The 18,742-nt window shown below is 34.1% G+C and overlaps 1 protein-coding gene across 1 annotated transcript in view; it reads left to right on the forward strand.

Moving 5' to 3' along the window:
- The window catches only part of LOC129799711 (homeobox protein homothorax), a 171,349-nt gene that overhangs the window by 53,244 nt on the left and 99,363 nt on the right, over window positions 1-18,742 (forward strand). Inside the window, exons 4-5 of the mRNA XM_055843873.1 lie at window positions 483-533; window positions 2,709-2,759. Of these exons, the coding sequence (XP_055699848.1) occupies window positions 483-533; window positions 2,709-2,759 (102 nt within the window). The remainder of the gene's footprint in view (window positions 1-482; window positions 534-2,708; window positions 2,760-18,742) is intronic.

Raw genomic sequence — 18,742 nt, forward strand, 5'->3', positions numbered from 1 at the left:
AATGTGCACAATAATGCGTTTTAACAACTACTACAGTTGTTCATGCACAATTTTCGATGATGTATTTTCTAATTGAGTAAGTCTCTAATTGGTCAGGTAATTTTAGTAATATTCCATTGAGATCATCCGAGGAAAATCCCATGGAAAGCTCTTCCTCTCAGCGGGATGGATCGACAATAACTTTGTGAAATTTCTCGAGTCATTTCCAATCGAAAATTGTCCTCGGTGTGTAATTGTTTCGCGTGAACTAAAATGAGTGTATTAATAGTGATTCTTGGAAAAATTCCAAGATGAATTGCTCTATTATTTTGAGGTGTGCCAAGTCTTTTGCCTTGATATTTTTTTTATTCCCTCATGTTAGTCGCTTAAGACACTTTGCAATTTCCCTTTCCAATATCATTCTAATTGCCCGTTTCTATCGTGATCGAGTTAGTGTGATCGAGACTTAATGTGCTTATTTTTTTCTTGTAATTTCTTTGCAGATACGATCAGAAAAGCCCTACTACATAGCAGATCCCGAAGTAGACTCACTTGTAAGTATCATGGATTTTGTTTTTATTCTTAATTTTAAGAGATTCCAAGAAAGTCTTTTTGGGGGTTTAATTCTAATTCGTTGAATTTAGCGCGATGTTGGATGAATGATGGAAGGACTTTGAGAGTATATAAGTTCTTACTTTCTGCATAAATCACAGTAAATCAGGCGAAAATTCACAAAGATGTAAATTAACAATATAACAATAAACATTTGAAGTGTGTTTAGTGTATAAGAACCTGAAGTTTAACAAAAAAAAAAACCAGAGAGAAATCCGTGACTTTATGATGTAAGCAATATTGAAAACATTTTAAGAGACTCTGTGGCTGTATAAACACATTTAGAGGGTGCAATAAAAAATTCATTGACTGGCCATAACATGAATAAAAGTCGAGTAATTTGAGATTTGATACTCTGTCTCAGCGATCTTCCATAAATCAAAATTATTGTGCGAATTTACAAGACACTTTTATTGTAATGGCATGGTGGTGGTGCCTTTTTTCCAATGAGAGTGAGAGACTTTATTTTCAAAAGTTTACTTTTATCTGCTATAAATTAACGTAGACGTTTTTATTTGTACATTAAAAAAGGGTTAACTTCCAACACACACACTTCAGAGACATCATTTCTTCATTTTCAATTTCTATGCACTATCGTGCAAGTTTACGCACAAGACAAATGCTCCAGATGAAAAGTTCTTGTAAAGCCGGTAATCAATTTCGATTCGCTTGGTTATTTTCTATATTATTTTCTTTTATATTTTTATTTTGCAAGGCAAATGTATTCAGAGAAAAAAAACGGTGCTATTTTAATTGTGGCGTCTAGGGGAGATGATTTTCTGTATTTTTTTTTATGTTAAGAGAGAAAATTCCATATACAATCATTTGCATACTAATTGATTTTTATGTTCGAGGAGACATGATCGCGATCGTGTTGCTTAATTATGAATGAAAATATTTACTTTTGTGATTCTTTTGGGAAGGTTTTCTGTCACTCCCAGATTCAGAAGAAATTTGCCAATGGCAATTTGATGGGTTTTTGCTCCAAAAGGCATCTGACAAGATCAATTCTAAGAAATGGGATCATTAATAAAACTGTGAAGATCACTCCTTGATCACCTATGCAGATTTAAAGATTATTATTTTTAAAATTTTTTCAAATGGAATTGGAAAAATTATTTTTTCTACAGAGATTGCAAAGAAACAGAGAAAAAGAAGAAGTTGTCTGACAAATTGCACAAGATCATCCGTATTGATCCTCTCAAGTCAAATGCAAATCCACTCACACGATTTGCTCGATCGTTGGGAAATAAAATCACCATTTCGAGAATTTAAATTAACTTTATGTGTTCTGCAGGTACATTTTCAAGCTATTGTGTATTTTCTTCGAAATTTTGCTGGAAGACAGAAGTAAATAAATGTAAAAAATTGATCGAAGATCATTTTCTGACTCGTATACTCTATGGGATACTTGGGCTGAACACCATCTCAATGGGATGAGATGGAGAGAATCACTTTTTCACTGTCAAAAACCAATATTTTTATTTTGGAATTTTTAATTGCCAATACTCTTGGGTGCGGATAGGTAGAAATTCCACAGAGATTGGTGATTGTGTTTGCGATCAAGAATGAAAATCCATGTGGGATCAGACTTTAAGTATTTTTTTTTAAAGAATTTTCTTCCATTGTTTTTTTTCGGTCTTTTTGGGATTTCGGACAGGAAAGAGTGGCTCATAAACAGTGCTCCAAAAGTTCTTTTTTCCGCCTAGGAAAAATTTCTGTACTGTACATTCTCCTGGCGTGATTTGTATAAACATACCAAAGAAAAGTCTGAGGTCGAGGTGTGGGTGGACGCAGTAGAGCCCGAGCATTAAGATGATAAATAGTCAAAAATAAATCTTACAGGCTTTTGTACAATTTTGCACCATCCAGTGGGTTTTTTTTTGAGCAATGGCCCATGGTGTGAGAAGGTGAAGATGATCTCTCTACGGTTCGTTTAATTAAATGACACTCCAAGGTAGTGGCGAGCCTCTGAAATAATTTCTAATATATATATATAACCAAAAAATTAAGAAAATCTCAAATTCACCTCTCTTCCTGAAGCAAATTACCCATAAAGTGCCTTTCTCTTCTCAAAAGTTACAATTTTAATTGTGTATATGTTTTGTTCTTTTCAGATGGTGCAAGCAATTCAAGTACTTCGGTTTCACCTCCTAGAGTTAGAAAAGGTGAGTCTTTTCCCGCCAATTTTTCCTTTTATAATAGCGAAAATAATTATGAAAATTTTCATGCAATTATTTTCGCACAAGAGTGAATTTGTGGATGTGTGATATGCAAAGTCAAAAGATGAGCCCAGAATGTATGATATTTCCAACGTATGTATGTGGCGTATGTGGGTTGAAAACAAAAGGTCCCATGATTAATTTCCAGAGAAGAACATTTTGTGGCCCCGAAAAAGATTTTCCACCATCAGCCAGAGGCAGAGGAATTTTTGCGGGTGAGAGATTAGATGAGTGAAATTTTTCCCGCCAAAAGACATACAATGTGTGATCACGACAAAAATTGCCCTCATCATATTTGCATAATTATAACAAATTGGTGTATTTAATATCACAGCCGGTGTGTCTCTCACGAGTACATCTCATTGCCACGCTTTACACTCAGAGAAAACCGCTGTTAGAAAGTCAAATTCAATTACGCTTCATTGGAGTAGTGAAAGCATTAAAATGACACAATATTCTGTAAATCTCATGGCTAAGTTTAGAACAAGATTGTTGATGTTGTATAGAATTTTTAGCTTCAAGACTTATTGAATAATGCGTTTTTTGAAGAATACAGAAAAGTTTATGCAAAGTCTAGGTTTATGGTCTAAGTTGAGCCAGAGATCGTTCTGATCAAGAGTTCACGGTTTTACTAATTACATCATGAGATGTCCAATTAAAAAATAAAGTTCTAAATAAAAAGGAAACGTTCCTTATTAGCAATTTATTATCCAATAAAATTATTTTAAATATTTTGTGACTTTCTATTCATGGCCATGTCACATATAAGATTAATATTAAGATTAATACTTTCTGAACTGCGAGAATGCCAAAAAACGATAGCAAGTGTTTTATTATGCCTCTCTCGCGTTTCGCTCGAAAACTGACCGAATAACAGTTGGCACGCATGGAAAATTGCTCGAATTGCTTGTAATACAATTCAGAAAGCAATTAATACGAACAGTAATATCTTACTCATCGTATTACTCCACTAGAGTGTACTCTTTCTTACACACGTGGTTTTCCATTTGAAATTTTGCATACTATATACTTCTCTTTCCAGCTTTTCTTAATATGAATATTAATCTTATAGTGAAACCACGGTCAGGATCGTCAGGATTTACGAAATGCTCGTAAATCTTATAACCTACAAACAAGTTCGTAAAAGTTTGTATTTTTTCACAAACATTGTTCGTAACATGATCACTTGACGAGCATTTTGTTTGTACTTTTACAATCATTTGTTCGTAAATGTACTTAAGCACACAAGTTTGCGAACAAGTGACAAAATTTTACGAACATTTTTTTTTGTATGAGTTTTAGTTTTAAATTTTTTTTCCAGTTTACGAGAAAAGCATTTTTGTGAAAGATCTAAAATCAATCGGATGATGAAAACCAGTTTAAAATAAAACAATATTTAAATGTAATTACATATATATAAATTAAATAAATATTGCAATATTAGATCACGAAATATTGAAAACTTATCGTATTGCATTATTGGCTACAATTTTAAAAGCTTTAAATGCTTTTAAGCTCTAGCAAATCAGAGAACAAAATATTTTAGAGAATTAATATGCATTTATGTTCAAATAATCTAAGAAATATAATAAATAAATAGTGATATATTCCCAAAATTTCAAAAAATTGATTGATAGATTGTAAAAATTGTAAAATAATTTAGAAAAATAAATATAAATACTTTGCTATTGGTATGCGAAATGAACTAGCGTGACGAGCCTAACATAGCTTTCGCATTTTAACCTTAACCTCCTGAATTTCTCTGAGTGTAATGGAACAAGACGAGGTCGAGAGACAGTGAAGAAAAAAATGTAGTCTTTCTACAAGAAAAATGATTCGTAAATTGCGAATATTAATTACTTGAGACTATTGCCTAAAAAAAAAGAAGAGAACTCTCAAAGCTCAAGTCACTTCAATTTATATAGTGCTTTGGGTGAGTCTCATTAATTTTATTTATTTCTCTACAACTATCGCACCATGTTCACAATTTGCCCAAGTTATTGCGCGATCATTGTGCTCTTGACGAGCCTTTTCTCCACGTCTAGGCATTGCTTATTAACATTGTGTAATTGTTTTCTATTTTCTCGGCATTAAGTGTTTTGCCCTCCAATGGGAAAAATGAGAGGGATACCATTTGCTGATTTTTCAGATGGTATAATGAAGGTTGGCTCACGTTGGGTGAGATTGGGAACAATTCGTGTTATCTTTTTGGATGTGCTTGGTGCCCAAAAGTCATTTGTATGTGAAAGATTGGCCGATGTGATAAGTTAGCTGACCATCCACCGTAAGCGACAGACGAAAAGTCTTATGAGCCAATTAACATACAAACTCCCATTGTTGCTGGCCATGGCAAATGCTCCATCGAGAAATGCGCGGAATGATCAGTCGGATTGCCTAGTGGTTGGCTATGATCGAGTCTACGATCGTCTTTTTACTTCATTCTTCCCTTCTTTTTTTTTTCTTCTACTTTGACCAAAAGGGGGAAACATAATCCGTATATTAGATTTATAAGAAGAGGTCAGAAAATTTGAATATAACTCTTTTCTTGTGGCGGGTGATCTTGCCCGCGCGATCGCGATCGTTGAATCTCTCAAAACATTTCGGGACAATCTTCCATGTGATCCACAAGAGACCCAAAGAACTTGCTGTATCGGACCCAAATTAACATAAGTGCGGCCATTTTTAATTTAACTTTTTTTATTCCTTCTTTTCTCTCTCAGATATAGTATTTTATGTAAATTGGAATTACTGGATTGTCTGTTTTTTTTTTCCTTTCTTAAATACTCTCCCTCAAATATGTCCATTGGGTAGAAGGCATAGCGACAGCGATCACAAATGATCCTCAGTCTACACATGAGATATTAAATTACACGATCGTCTTTTTCAAGCCTCATTTTCTGGGATATCTCATAGAAATATCAATTTGTAAAATCGATCTTTTCTAGTGAACTAGTCGAGAAATTGGTGCTTGAAGACTTCGTTTTTTTTCTTCAAAACCTCTTCCTAAAATTCTTGTCCCTTTCCTCCTCCAATGATCGGGTTCAAGATCTTTTACAGGGAAAGAGAAAAAAAAACATAATTTGAACCTCTCGAAGCATTTTATTCTCACATATGTTGAGAATTGGGTAAAAAAGGGTCAAAAAAAAGACAAGGATAAAAACATATTCCCTTTCTGTGGATGCCTAACGAATAACAGATTATCCTTAGAATTGTATCTAGAGGATTGTTTTTCAACCTTTGAGCATGACGATCGAGCCAAAAAAGGGTGATCCTCAATGGTGATCACTCTGGCATAAAATCCAAAACACATGCCGACCGGATTTTCTGGAGAAAGAAGGGGCAACGAAGATCACTTGTTAGTTTACCGATCAATATGGAGGCGAATTTACCATGCAGATGAGAATCCTGGGAGTGCTATTGGCGAAATGGCAAATTATGCTAATGCCGCTGAATTAATGTATGCAGGGTTTTGGGCATATATTTTTATTTTTTTTGTCTGGATCACACAAGAATCGCCCATCTATTGTGGTATATTAAAATATTCTAAATGGAAGACAATAGGGTAGATTAACCGCTTTTAGACAGTTTTATCAAAAAGCATTTTTTATATATAAAATATTCATTTTAGATTTTTTTACAAAATCGAGCTTGAAGTTTGCATAAACCGGATATAGTATCTTTGAACATTTCCAGATGGTTTTTATTCTAGTCTATCACTAAAATTGTCAAAAAAAAAAGATTTTTATGCAAAATTAACAATATATTTATCGCCATCCCTTGTTTTACCGCTATCTGTCACTCTTTAGCTTTATCTGAACCGTAAAATATCTAGCAATATAATTTCATTTTACCTTACTATTTTCAAATAATTATTCCGTAAAGAAATAGATCGTCATAAAAAAAATGTTTTGATCTAAAAGAACTTAGTAAGGTAAAGTACCTTCGAGTCGACCGGTTCCTCGGCTCGATAGTGGTCAATTTCTGAATGTTTGATGGTGAATTTCTATAAAATTGTCATTGATTCGTATTTATTTATGGAATAATTGACCTATTAATGTTAGATCATACGGCAAATATTAGTGCAAATATAAATAAATTTAATAAATAACTTTACCGGTCGAATTGAGGAACCGGTCGACTTGAGTGCACTTTACCTTAATTAGCCTTTAAATTTTTTTACGATTCCGGGAACACTTCAAAAAGTAATATATCTAAGTTTGAATTACAGACTACAAAAACCCTATAACCTGATTCTCTTCCTGAAGAGTTATAGAATATGAAAATATATTATAATTGATTTCTAAGATTAATTTTTAATCATAGATTTTCAATCATATTGTCGGATAGTGGTTAATGCACCCTGTAATGTTTTTTAGTTTTTTTTCTTATGCACACATACAATCATCCTCATAATCATTCTCATATGGATATGTTGTCTTGTTTAGGCCTTAGATGATGGGGATTGGTAAAAAGCGGGAGAGTGGCAAGTGGTAGAAGTTGGGATAAAAAATGTCGGTTTGATCATGTTTTGAAAAGGAGGCTTTTTGGTTGCTCTGCATTTTCGATGAAGAATGATCGCGCATTGCAGCGTGTCTTATAAATAAAACATGATGATCACAGAAACTTGTACAATACACCAACATTTATTGTTAACTTGTAGCCTCTCTCTTCCACAATGAATTTGTTGCAAAAATTATACAATTTTGCGTGTAAATTATTGATGTGGCTATTTAACTCACTGATCATCCCTCATATATGAGATGTGATCATGTACTTCTCTCTCGATCACTGATCTTCAGCACATGATCTTCTTTCTTGGTGCATTTCTTCAGTCTCTGTCTTGGCCTTCTGTCAATGGGATCGATATCCATTGTACCAGTAAATGGAACGGAAACATGTTGTGCATCTCTGTTTATATATGTACAATTTTGTGGAAAGTCACCACAAGAATGATCACTTTTCCCAGTTTAAGCCAGAGCAATTTTGATCCATTTGGTGAGGTGGACAAGAGAGTGTGGTTGCAGTTGCGTGCAAGAGACCTCTCCTTGCGGGCTCCTCTTGTCAAATGGTGCCCATTGGGTTTGGTGGTAAAAGGAGATAAAAGACTTGTTGATTGTGCAAGAAAATATAAATGAGAGAGGAATTTACCTGAGCCCCATAGAGGGAGACCTGACAATAATAAAATATCTCCATGGGCTCTTTTGTATGCAGAAATATTCAAAATACTTCTTGACGCGAATGCGACTATATGAAAATGGACTGAATTTTAAATTCGACCACACCAAAAGATCCCAAAGAAAGGCAGAGGGATAGAATTATGCGTCGCACAAAAATACCAAAATCAGACTCAATAGAAAATGATCACAATTTATCCTAAGCTCCTCAAGTTCCAACATCTTGTGCCCATGTCAAAAGATCTTTCAGTGATTGCAGAATAGAGAATTTAGAGAGTGATCCTCAAGTGATCTTGACCCATTCTTCCGCGATCATTGATATACAAGAGAGTCAGCATTTTTACCTTTACTCATAGTGGTTTCAGCAACACAAACAACAAACCATTTCTTTACACTCACGAGTCTCGAATTTTTATGTGAATTATATTACACTCAACATTAGTCCAATAAAAATTATATGAGACATAAAATTCACACGATTTCAATTTTGTTTATCCTCGACTGAATCACTTTCCATGGATTGGGAGTCACCAATATAAAATGTTATCTCATTTTGATAAATTTAACATTATAATGATCGTTTGGCTTTTTTTTCAACGATCACCTCCATGGGATATTGTGATGAATAAAAAAAAACCAAGACAAGAAATGAAATTCATTGTTGTACACAGACACTCAAACGACTTAGAATAAGAGCTACAAGAAAAGATCTTTAAAAAAAAGCATCATCTTTTAGTATAAAACGATCTTTCCATTCTTGCTGGATATTTTTTTTTATTTCGTTTTCCTTTTGGTTTTGTTGTCTGGGTAAGAAAGACTGATCTTTTCTATAAAAGAGAGGCGATTTGGGAAAGGAATACTGGTCCAAGAGTTGGATGTATAGAGAAAAAAAAGGGAAGTTTTTCAGTGTCTCAAATATATAAATACTTTGGGTGAAATAATACACAATGAGCCAATGTGGAGACTTTTTCCCGCGATCGCGAACCGGTTTGTCACGATCACCGGGCATTGGGGAGGATGAAAAGAGTTCAAGACTAAAATAATGCTGATGACGATCACCATCAAAAAGTTGATGCTTGATGGCTATATATGAAGATATATATATATACATAGCAATATTGGGAAAATGATGATGACAACGGGTGTTGGAGATGCATAAAATTCTCAGCTGCAACAAATGATCACCACGATTTTTGCGATCACCACTGTCATGATCATCATGAACGATCGAAGATCATGTGCAGCGTGATGAAGCAGCAAAAATGAGAAATATTGCTCAGTCACACAAATATTGCAGTACAAAAATTTTAAAGTAATTTTTTGTTGTTGATATATTTTTTTTGCGTCATGACACTGAGAACATCCGATCAAGTGATCGCCTGACAAGAACTTTTGTACGGTGATCTCCTACACGATTGAGGGAATTAAAGAAATCATTTTTTTCTTCTTTTTGTCTAAAGCAATGAAAAAAATCACACACGATGCGACAAGCCTAAAAAGGCCACTGACCAAATTTAACAAGACACCAAAAGAATTGTGTAAATCCCACACATTTCCCCAACAGAGTTGAAAAAGGGTAGATTGCAATTTGTCATAAAGTTGTTGTGCAAAAAAAATATAATCAAGGGGGATAAGTCGCCAAAACGAAACAAAAATAAATATTGAAAAAGGCCACTGACTGACTTCTGTCAAGATTATAGATTTTTAGATTATTTTTTATAAAAGTATAGAAGTTAAAAAAATATATGAGTATTTTTTGAAAATTTTATTTAATTAATCCTATAACTTGTGAACAACTGCAATTTTTACAATGCAAGTTTGTCTCTATTTTAGTCTTAACTAAGTGTATTTTTAAGGAGCAATATTCCTGTAAAATTTTGGTTTTATTTTGGTTGAAATTTGGTTGTGATCACAGAGCATTATAGCTGTAACCAATTTAACAGTTTCTTGGTAAAAATGATCAGTAAATCTAGAATTCTGCCACAATGCAATTAAAACGGGATTTGTAAATTACAAAGTTATATTACAAGAAGAAAAATATTATCGGAAAAGGAAAAATAAAAGAAAATAAAAATTGGAACAATATTGGTTTTTGTTAATTTTGTTCAAAAGAATTTTTAATCACATTTTAGTTTTTTAATGATCAAAATTTAATTTATTAATGATCAGTTTGAGAAGTTTATTGATGAAAAATATTTATTGCAAACTTTTATAAATTGAAAATCTTACAAAGAGCTTGAAAATAAAGCTTAAGTCCTAGTTCTAGACGCATGTTCAAGATCAAAAATATTTAATTATTTCAATATTATGCTGTTTTAGATTCAACAAATACGCAAAATATTACACTGAGAAAAATAGATTTTTCTGAATTAAATATTTAATATTTATTTGAAAAAATTCTGGGTAAATATTTGAAACTAATGAATTTTCTTTCCAAACAATGGTTAAACTTTATAAATGTAGAAATTTTCAAGATAAATGTTATGATGTATTTAAATCAAAAAATACTTTAAAATCAAATGTATTCTACCATTGGGGCCAAAATACCCATAATTTCATTTGATTTTACCCAGAAAAACATTGAAACTACCCATAAAATTTTTCTCAGTGTAGGAATCTGAATATATAAAAAAAAAGATTTTTTCGTTTTTGTTTAGTTTAGTTTTTTAAAAAGTTAATTTTTAGGTATTAAATTAATGTTAAATATTAAATGGCTAATTAAAACAAGATTTTATTTTACTGGTCAAAAGGACGAAATTCTGTCAGTTAAAATTTAAATTTAACAAAAAATAACTGCTTTCAGAGTTCTAATTTGAGTAACTGATCAAATTCGAATTTTCACTTACCAAACTTAATTTTTCATTGACCAAGAAGAAGAAGCTATTAAATACATAGTTTTTGCCATATTGTAATAACGTGAGGCTTTTGAAATGTTAAACATTGATATAAAACTTTTAAAATGAATATCTTTAATTTTGAATTTAATTGTTTTTTTTAAACAATGTTAGCTATAAGCATTACATCTGAAAGAATTTAATATGAGTGAAGAATGTGGCATCAAGTGAGCGTATAAATGTCAAAATTGACATATCAATTAATTAAATTAAATTAAGGAATCACTTATCTTAATACCATCCAACTCTGCTCCCGTCGATCCATCAGACAGAGCGACTCGAGAAATGGTGCATGAGAACACCTTCGGAGGCAGAGCACATCCTTAACGGGATGTGCACCTAATGAGCGATAATGAATGCGTTTGCACTCACCAAATGAATTATGGCAGTCAACATGTGGATGGTACTAATTTAAATCAACTTAGATTCGTCATCAGAATTGTGGTTTTGCTCTTGTTTCTTCCGACGCCCATAAATTTTATCCCTGTCTACTCGGTGAGCCAAAGTTATGATGCTCTTGGCTCCCCGAACAAACTTTTTGGGTGTCTTTTGGGGGAGAAGTCCATTTTGAAGATTCTGGATGGCAGATGTTATGCCACATTATAAGAATCACTCAATTAAGAATAGAGGTCAGTCCCTCTCCTTTTAAAGAAAATCTGTCCCGGGATGATATTGATCCTTTTGGTCGTGAGTTGAGAGTGTGGCAAAGAGTCTTTTGGGTGTGCTCTAATGAAATAATTGCTGAGTGGTTTCCACTAATGAAATAATTGACGGGCACGGAATTTCGAGCCATCAGCTGCATGTCCACACTCTTGACCACTTGCATAGAGAGATCTCTCTTGCAGATACGCGATTCTGATTGTGTTATTCTCCGGCTGTTCGTCATTCGTCATTCGCTCATCTCATGTGCCCATTTTCGCGCCCATCCAACCCGTGGACCGATTGAATGTGGCAAGGATCGATGTTTTCATTAAAAACGATTAGGCAATCACATCAATTTTGCCCCTTCGTGGTCTGCAAAATGTTGCACATTTTCAACTTGGCCCATTCACTGTCACTCAAAATATGTCCCTTCCAATTGATTGAATTATCGAAGGAATTTCTCTATATTCCCCATATTGTTAATTTGTACTGCAAAAGCCCTCCCAGTTGAGGTGGAGGCTCCAGTGAATTAAAAAAAAGAGAGAACTATGTATACGACACAATATAAAATTGCCGATGGAGCAATTATCGTGAATTGCCGAGTGCCTCCATCTCCACTTTTGGCATATCATTTTTTCTTCATTATCATCAAAATTGCACTCATTCGTCCAAGAGCAATTTGCATATCAAATGGATATTGTATGGCGTCCCGCAACAAGAACAACATTCTGCATTAGACTTCCCATATGTAAATTACTATTTTGTGCTGTTGCGGAGAAAATTCCTGCCCAAGAGTCACGCCGTGTGTCATTAAATTCAGTCAGAAAACTTTTCCCGCCAAAATGTACGAGGAATTATGCAGAAGACGGATAAAAAATGTCCAATGAAAAGGGGAGTGCGCAAAGTGCTGACTTTGCAATTGATAATTTCGCACATTAGCCATAGTAGTGGCAACGTGTATTGTGATCTTACTTAAAATTAATAAAATTAGTATTCAAAATATCATCTTTGTAAGTATTTTCAGTCCCAATCATCCGAATATTGAAGAATTGAGTGTAATGACCAGCGCACAATAACTTTTGTTTGTAAATATGTTTTCAAAATTTCCCGTGAGAATGAGCGAGATGACTAGGTCTAGATCTCACTCACTCTCATTGAAATGTCAGAAACATGTTTACTAAACAAAAGTTATTGTGCGTTGGGCATAATTTGTAAAATTTTCCTTTTTAATGCTGAATTATTAATAAATAATATTACTCGTATTAAAAAAAATTAAGTAATTTGTGTTTTGAATTGTAAAATATCTCTGAAATTGTATGGTAAAATTCGTCCCCCATTGATTTTCACAATTTCATTCTCTACGACGTTTCGAGGATGCATGTCCTGTTCAGTAGATCTTCAATTCATGTATGGTATAATTAGAAAAAACACTGTTACCGCGATACTTGAGTTATCCAGAGCAAAAACAGTTTATTGTATTTGCATTTCCCTACTAAAATAGCTTTTTTTCTTGCTCTGAGCGCCTCATTTTCGGAATCCTTATATTGAATATAGCAGGTACAACCATGTATAGGATGGCTTTCTGGCTTCGCACATACACTGATTTCGAACAGTTCATATTTTCCTCAATAATAAATAATAAATCTGGCCTAAATTTCGCAAAATATTTCAATAGTTGGTGACAATTCGCACATTTTATGAAAAAAAATATAGATCAATCATTAAATGAAAGCGATAAACAAAATCAGTAAAAGGTCTTATATCTAGCCTTAGAAAATCCAACAGAGTCTGATTCGGTATATTTTTTACCTGTGTGAGCGATAGGGACCAAAATAGCCTAAAAATTTAAGTAATTTTTCTGACAATACCAATGAATGATAATTTTCACTCTAATAAAAAATATTATGTTTGAGTATTGTAGAGTTTCCTCTAAAACAGTTTTGCTTAAAAAAATCTGAAGTATAAAAAATAATTAAAATTAATTATCATTATGAGAATTTAAAAAATCGTCATTTTTTGGCTTAGCCAGGGGCCTCTCGATATTTCATTTTCCCATACGTTTTTGCATAGAGGCACTGAAGACTATTGCCAAGTTTTTTCTTAAAGAGAATTGACTTATTAGTCTAATATATTTCGAAATCATGCATTAAAATCTATCTAAAAATACATATTTTATAATGTTCGCCGAAATAATATAAGAACCACGAGCGAATTTGTTTAAGTCGCGGTGCAATAGCTGCAAAATTTTTACAAGGAACACTGAGAAATAGCTTCATTTTATATTAGGCTTGATGGGCCCCTGCAAAAAGTTGTAGACTTGTAAAAATATCCTAGATTCCTTTAACCTTTTACTTTGCAATTACGTACAAACATAAGGAAAAAATAACTAAGGTAGTCAGAAAAAAATATTTTCTTTATGGAACACCGGTGTTCCAATCGTCCTAAAAGGGTTAAAGGAATATTGAAAAAATAATAAAGCCTCCGAAGCCAGAGTGTGTGCTATGCCTGAAAGTCTTCCCTTATGCCCTATACACACTTACGACTAAAGTCCAGAGACGACTAAGCTAGTTCATAGCCAAGTCAGTTCCTGACACACTACAAACAAGGCTTAACATTTTTTGGCACTCACAAAACATAACTTTCCTGGATTTTTATGCAGATATTTCTACTGAAATGCACTAGTAGTTCTTTGAAAATGAAACTACTTTTAAATTTACCTCACAATTCACGTATAACAACAAGAATTATTCACTAGAATCGCCTAAATGGACTTAAGTCGCGAGTAAGCTTGCACCTTACAAATAATTGCAATTAACAATAATTATTACACGTGTACTGAGACATGAATTTACAAATAGTTTCATTTTCAGAGGAGTATTAGTGCATTTCAGTAAAAATATCTGCATAAAAACCCACGAAAGTTATGTTTTGTGGTGCCAGAAAATGTTAATCCTCGTTCGTAGTGTGTTATGAACTGACTTGGCTATGAACTAGCTTAGTCGTCTCTGGACTTTAGTCGGAAGTGTGTCTAGGGCATTACAGGCGAAAATGATAACTAAAAATTAACTAAAATTTACAAAATAAAAATATTTAAACTGGATATTTTTGAGTAGTTTAGGCAATTTATAAGTTGTGTTGCTTCTATCGTGTATATGCGATTAGAATGTGACTGTTTTTGCAACGCAGCGTCGATGACGAAACAGTTGTCATCGAAGGGTGGATTCTTGGACGGCATAGCCCCAATGTCCTTTGGCATGGACACATTTATTGCCGTGTGACATGACATGACAATTGTACTATGCATTGTCATATCTCCACCCATTAATTTTGCCATCCCCCTAACCTCAGCAAATGCATTTTCCTCGTCATCGCATTATTAATTATTGACAAATTTCTATCCCAAGAATTATTGCAGAAAATCCAAATACCCCAAATTGATGTTTCAATTAGACGAAGAAAATAATAATATTGCATCAACTTTTGTCACCGATGCGATAATTGATTGCAATTTATAGAGACAATTTATTTTAATTACACCTTGCATTTAATAAATGCTATGGCGGCAGTATATGATGCATTTCACAAGTGAAGTGAAGAATTCTGTTTCTTGCACCATTTGAAAAATCTTAAGTATCCAACCGTGTGTATGTCTTCTCAATCGTCTCTCTTTTCCAACATTTACGGCAATAATCGTGTTTTATTGCTTGGGTTATTAATGTAAACATTTCAGGTATTTTATGACACTCATATATCATTATCATCGAAAAATTTACATTGTTTGATCGAGATCGTGCCATGCTGATTATTTTATTAATAGAGACGTGATTTTATTATTTTTGCTCTCCTTGTGAGCCTTCATGCCTTTTGTTTGGGCCATTCTCAAAACACTCAAGAAGAATGCGAGTAAACCATTGAGAGAACAGCGAACCACAAAATAATTATAAACATTTCAAATTAGTCTGTGTGATCGTTAAATAGCCATTTAAATATCTATAAAATGGACTTTTTCTTTGGGCGAAGATCACGTTTTTACTTTTTTTTCTTTCTTTTTCCCTCATATTGTGACTTATTTGGAAAAATTCATTTCGGACAATAGAATATTTCAGAAGGCATGTCCGTTTTTTTTTCTTTTACTTCACCTTTTTTGTGAATTTTTGAATATGAGAAGTTACAGAATATTGGGAATTTTGAGTGGCACAAGATCAAGTTAATCCCTTAATTTATTGTCTTGTATGTTTGAAGCCATAAGTTTCTGTGGTGTTTGCTGGAAGAGCTAACTTGTCTTGTTTTTCCAATTCATCTACCATCGCGAAACTTCAAGCCCAAACAGAGCCCCCAAAGACGAAAAGAGAGAAAGAATACGAAAAAGTAAAAGAGTAGAAAGAAGAACTTTAATACTCCCCAAGTCAAATGGCCTCATAAAATTTAATATTTTTTCTCCTGTATGTCATTTACATATTTTTAGCATATTGTCAATGTATATGTTGTATTTTGAGCGACAATATAATAAAACAAGAATATGATACGATGCAAGGAATTAAAATAAATAAAATGAGCGAATAAAAATAACAATTTTCGGTGACTTGATGTCGCGCGTTGCGTGTTCAAATTGAATATTTTGCTCAAACCATCAGCACATTACTTGCACGGGGATTCTTTTTCTGGGCTGATGAAGAAGGTGCACAAGAGCCTGGAGGTTCATGTCACTCCATAAGCATTGCATTCTATTAAATGGCACCTAATTACCATTCCGAACGCATTTCTTACGATTTCACCTCGCCATGAGACAATCTCCTTCACTCTCCCTTATCCCACTGTGCCATCGAGTAATATCCTGGAAAGTATATTCTACAACTCCAGGCCACGGGAATAGGACAAAAAAAGCCACTGTGCAAATAAGCCACACACAACCAATATGAAATTCAAAAGGCCGCGATATAGTAACCATTTATGCCAAAGATACAGCTATTAGTGCACTCTTATACCTTCTTTTCATACCATCTCCAAGTCAAGTTGAGATATCAAGTTGCTTTGTGACCATGTCAGAGACTGTGTCTCCTCGAGAGGCATTTTGCACAAACAAAACACCCACAAGGCGGGATTCTTGCTGTTTCGCCGCACCTCACATTGCCACCGAGTGCAGAGAGATTGTCTAGGAGACGCAGAACAAGCACTATTTGTGTGACGCAGCCTTATCGCATACTCCGTACCTTCCCATTGTCTAGTCATATACAAATTCCAATATTGTTCCTTAGCACTGTACACAGAGCCAGGAACAAAGTTTCAGGTTGATGAAGAGTTGAGAGGGTGTTTTACATTGTGCCCAGATTGGAGATTTAATTAGAATTACTCGAATCGGTAGATCATGCTGAAATATAATGTTGGACATTGTTGAGTTTGAGGTTATTTGATTAAATAAAGCCAAAAGGCTGTTTGGTAAATCTGCGCTTTCAAATTTTAACTGTAGTTTTAGTTACATTACCAAAACCGTAATATAAGCATCAGATCTAAGGTTTAGCCATTCAACTGAACTGCTATAATTCCTTATCGGAAAAATTATACTTATGATTGTATAATTAAGGTTAGGGGAAACTGGGGCACCACCAAACACTGCAATTTTTTAATAGTATATTCGACTTCAGAGGACAAGATTTATAAAAATTGTTAGGCATTATAGGGATGCTTGTCCACTGAAGAAATGGTCCAGATAGTCCAAGTAGTTTGGAAATAAAAATTAGTGTTTGGTGCTACCCCGTGTTTCGTGGTGCCCCAGTTTCCCCTAAATGATTTATTAAATTCAGGAAAACCAATAAAAGTGGTTACTGTTTAGGACTTGTTGACTTTTGATAACTTTCCGGATAAATACAATCCGGTGGTTGTATTTAAGATGAATGCTTGAAGATGTGTAATTTGTCCAAGAAACATTGTACCGAAGAAGCGGATGACTTTGTCCTCCGTGGATGACTTTGCCCCCCCCCCCCTCCTACTGTTCGGAAACTTTTCTTTAATTCTAATATGTAAGAATAGTCCTCACCGATCAGACATAGTAGATCGGATCTATAAAGACCATTCTTAACTGCTAGAATTAAAGCAAAGCTTACAAACGAGAGGTGGCAAAGTCACCCAGGAAGGACAAAGTCACCCGCATCTATACGGTAGATGATCTAGAATGGTCCCGGTCAAAATACCGAACGCCAAAATCCCGAAAGCCAAAATCCCGAACTCTAAAATCCCGAAAGCCAAAATTCCGAAAGCCAAAATCCCGAATTCTTAAAAGTGTCACAGCTACTCCCACGATTGTACCCGCGCTTGCTGGAGGCAAAGGGACATCTTCTGTGTCTTAGGCAGGCCTGAGCTAAAAGAAAAGCCGAAGTGAATTTGGTAGTGCCTGTTGGCATTCTTCGAAATGCCGCGAAAACCGCGAAACCTGATGAAGAGGACATCCATCCTCGAAACGTCGGAGAGAATAAAATTGTGAAAATCAAGAAAGGTTCAGTGTCTCCGTCTATTTCCTGCTACATTCTGTCGAACCGAAATTCTTCTTTTTAATTTGTTAATATCTTCTTAATTTACCGGATCTGGCTAACCTTAGAATCTTAGAAGTCTCAAATTTTAAAACACTGTTCTTTCAAGATTCCTAGATAATCCGAAATTTTCTGAGAGTTGTAGGACTCGATGGAGTCTAACACTTGTTAATTGTGAGCTTAAAGTTATTTGGATCTTAAACAAAAAATTAATGTGGAAGCAATTTGACCTTGGTCGTGTATTATATATCCATAGATCTAAATTTTAGATTATTTTCGAAGATACTTCTCTTTGTCAAGGAACCCTTGTTAGCCTTAATCTGCCTTGTCCTACAAACAGGTGTTCTAATTTAATATTCTAAATGGTACTTAAAGAAAACCTAATAGATTATGACACAAGTTCTGGCAATGTCAATCGGAGTTCTTTTCGTACTTCTTAAACAGATCCTTCAAAACTTGATATTGGCAATCAAATACAGCTATTGAATTCCAAGAAGTGTAGGACAACTGAAGTATATAGAGCTTAAGATCATAATTATAAAATCGAAATGATAAGAAACAATTTACCTTACCAGTATCTTCTTGGTACACATTTTAATTTTAAATTCAGGGAGTCTGTAGGTAGTGCAATTGGTAAAAGCGTTCGGCTCTTCGGCGGTATGATACCTCGACTAAACTATCACAGTTGTGAGTTC

Source organism: Phlebotomus papatasi, chromosome 1 (genome assembly GCF_024763615.1).
Source record: "Phlebotomus papatasi isolate M1 chromosome 1, Ppap_2.1, whole genome shotgun sequence".
NCBI classification, from domain to species: Eukaryota; Metazoa; Arthropoda; class Insecta; order Diptera; family Psychodidae; genus Phlebotomus; species Phlebotomus papatasi.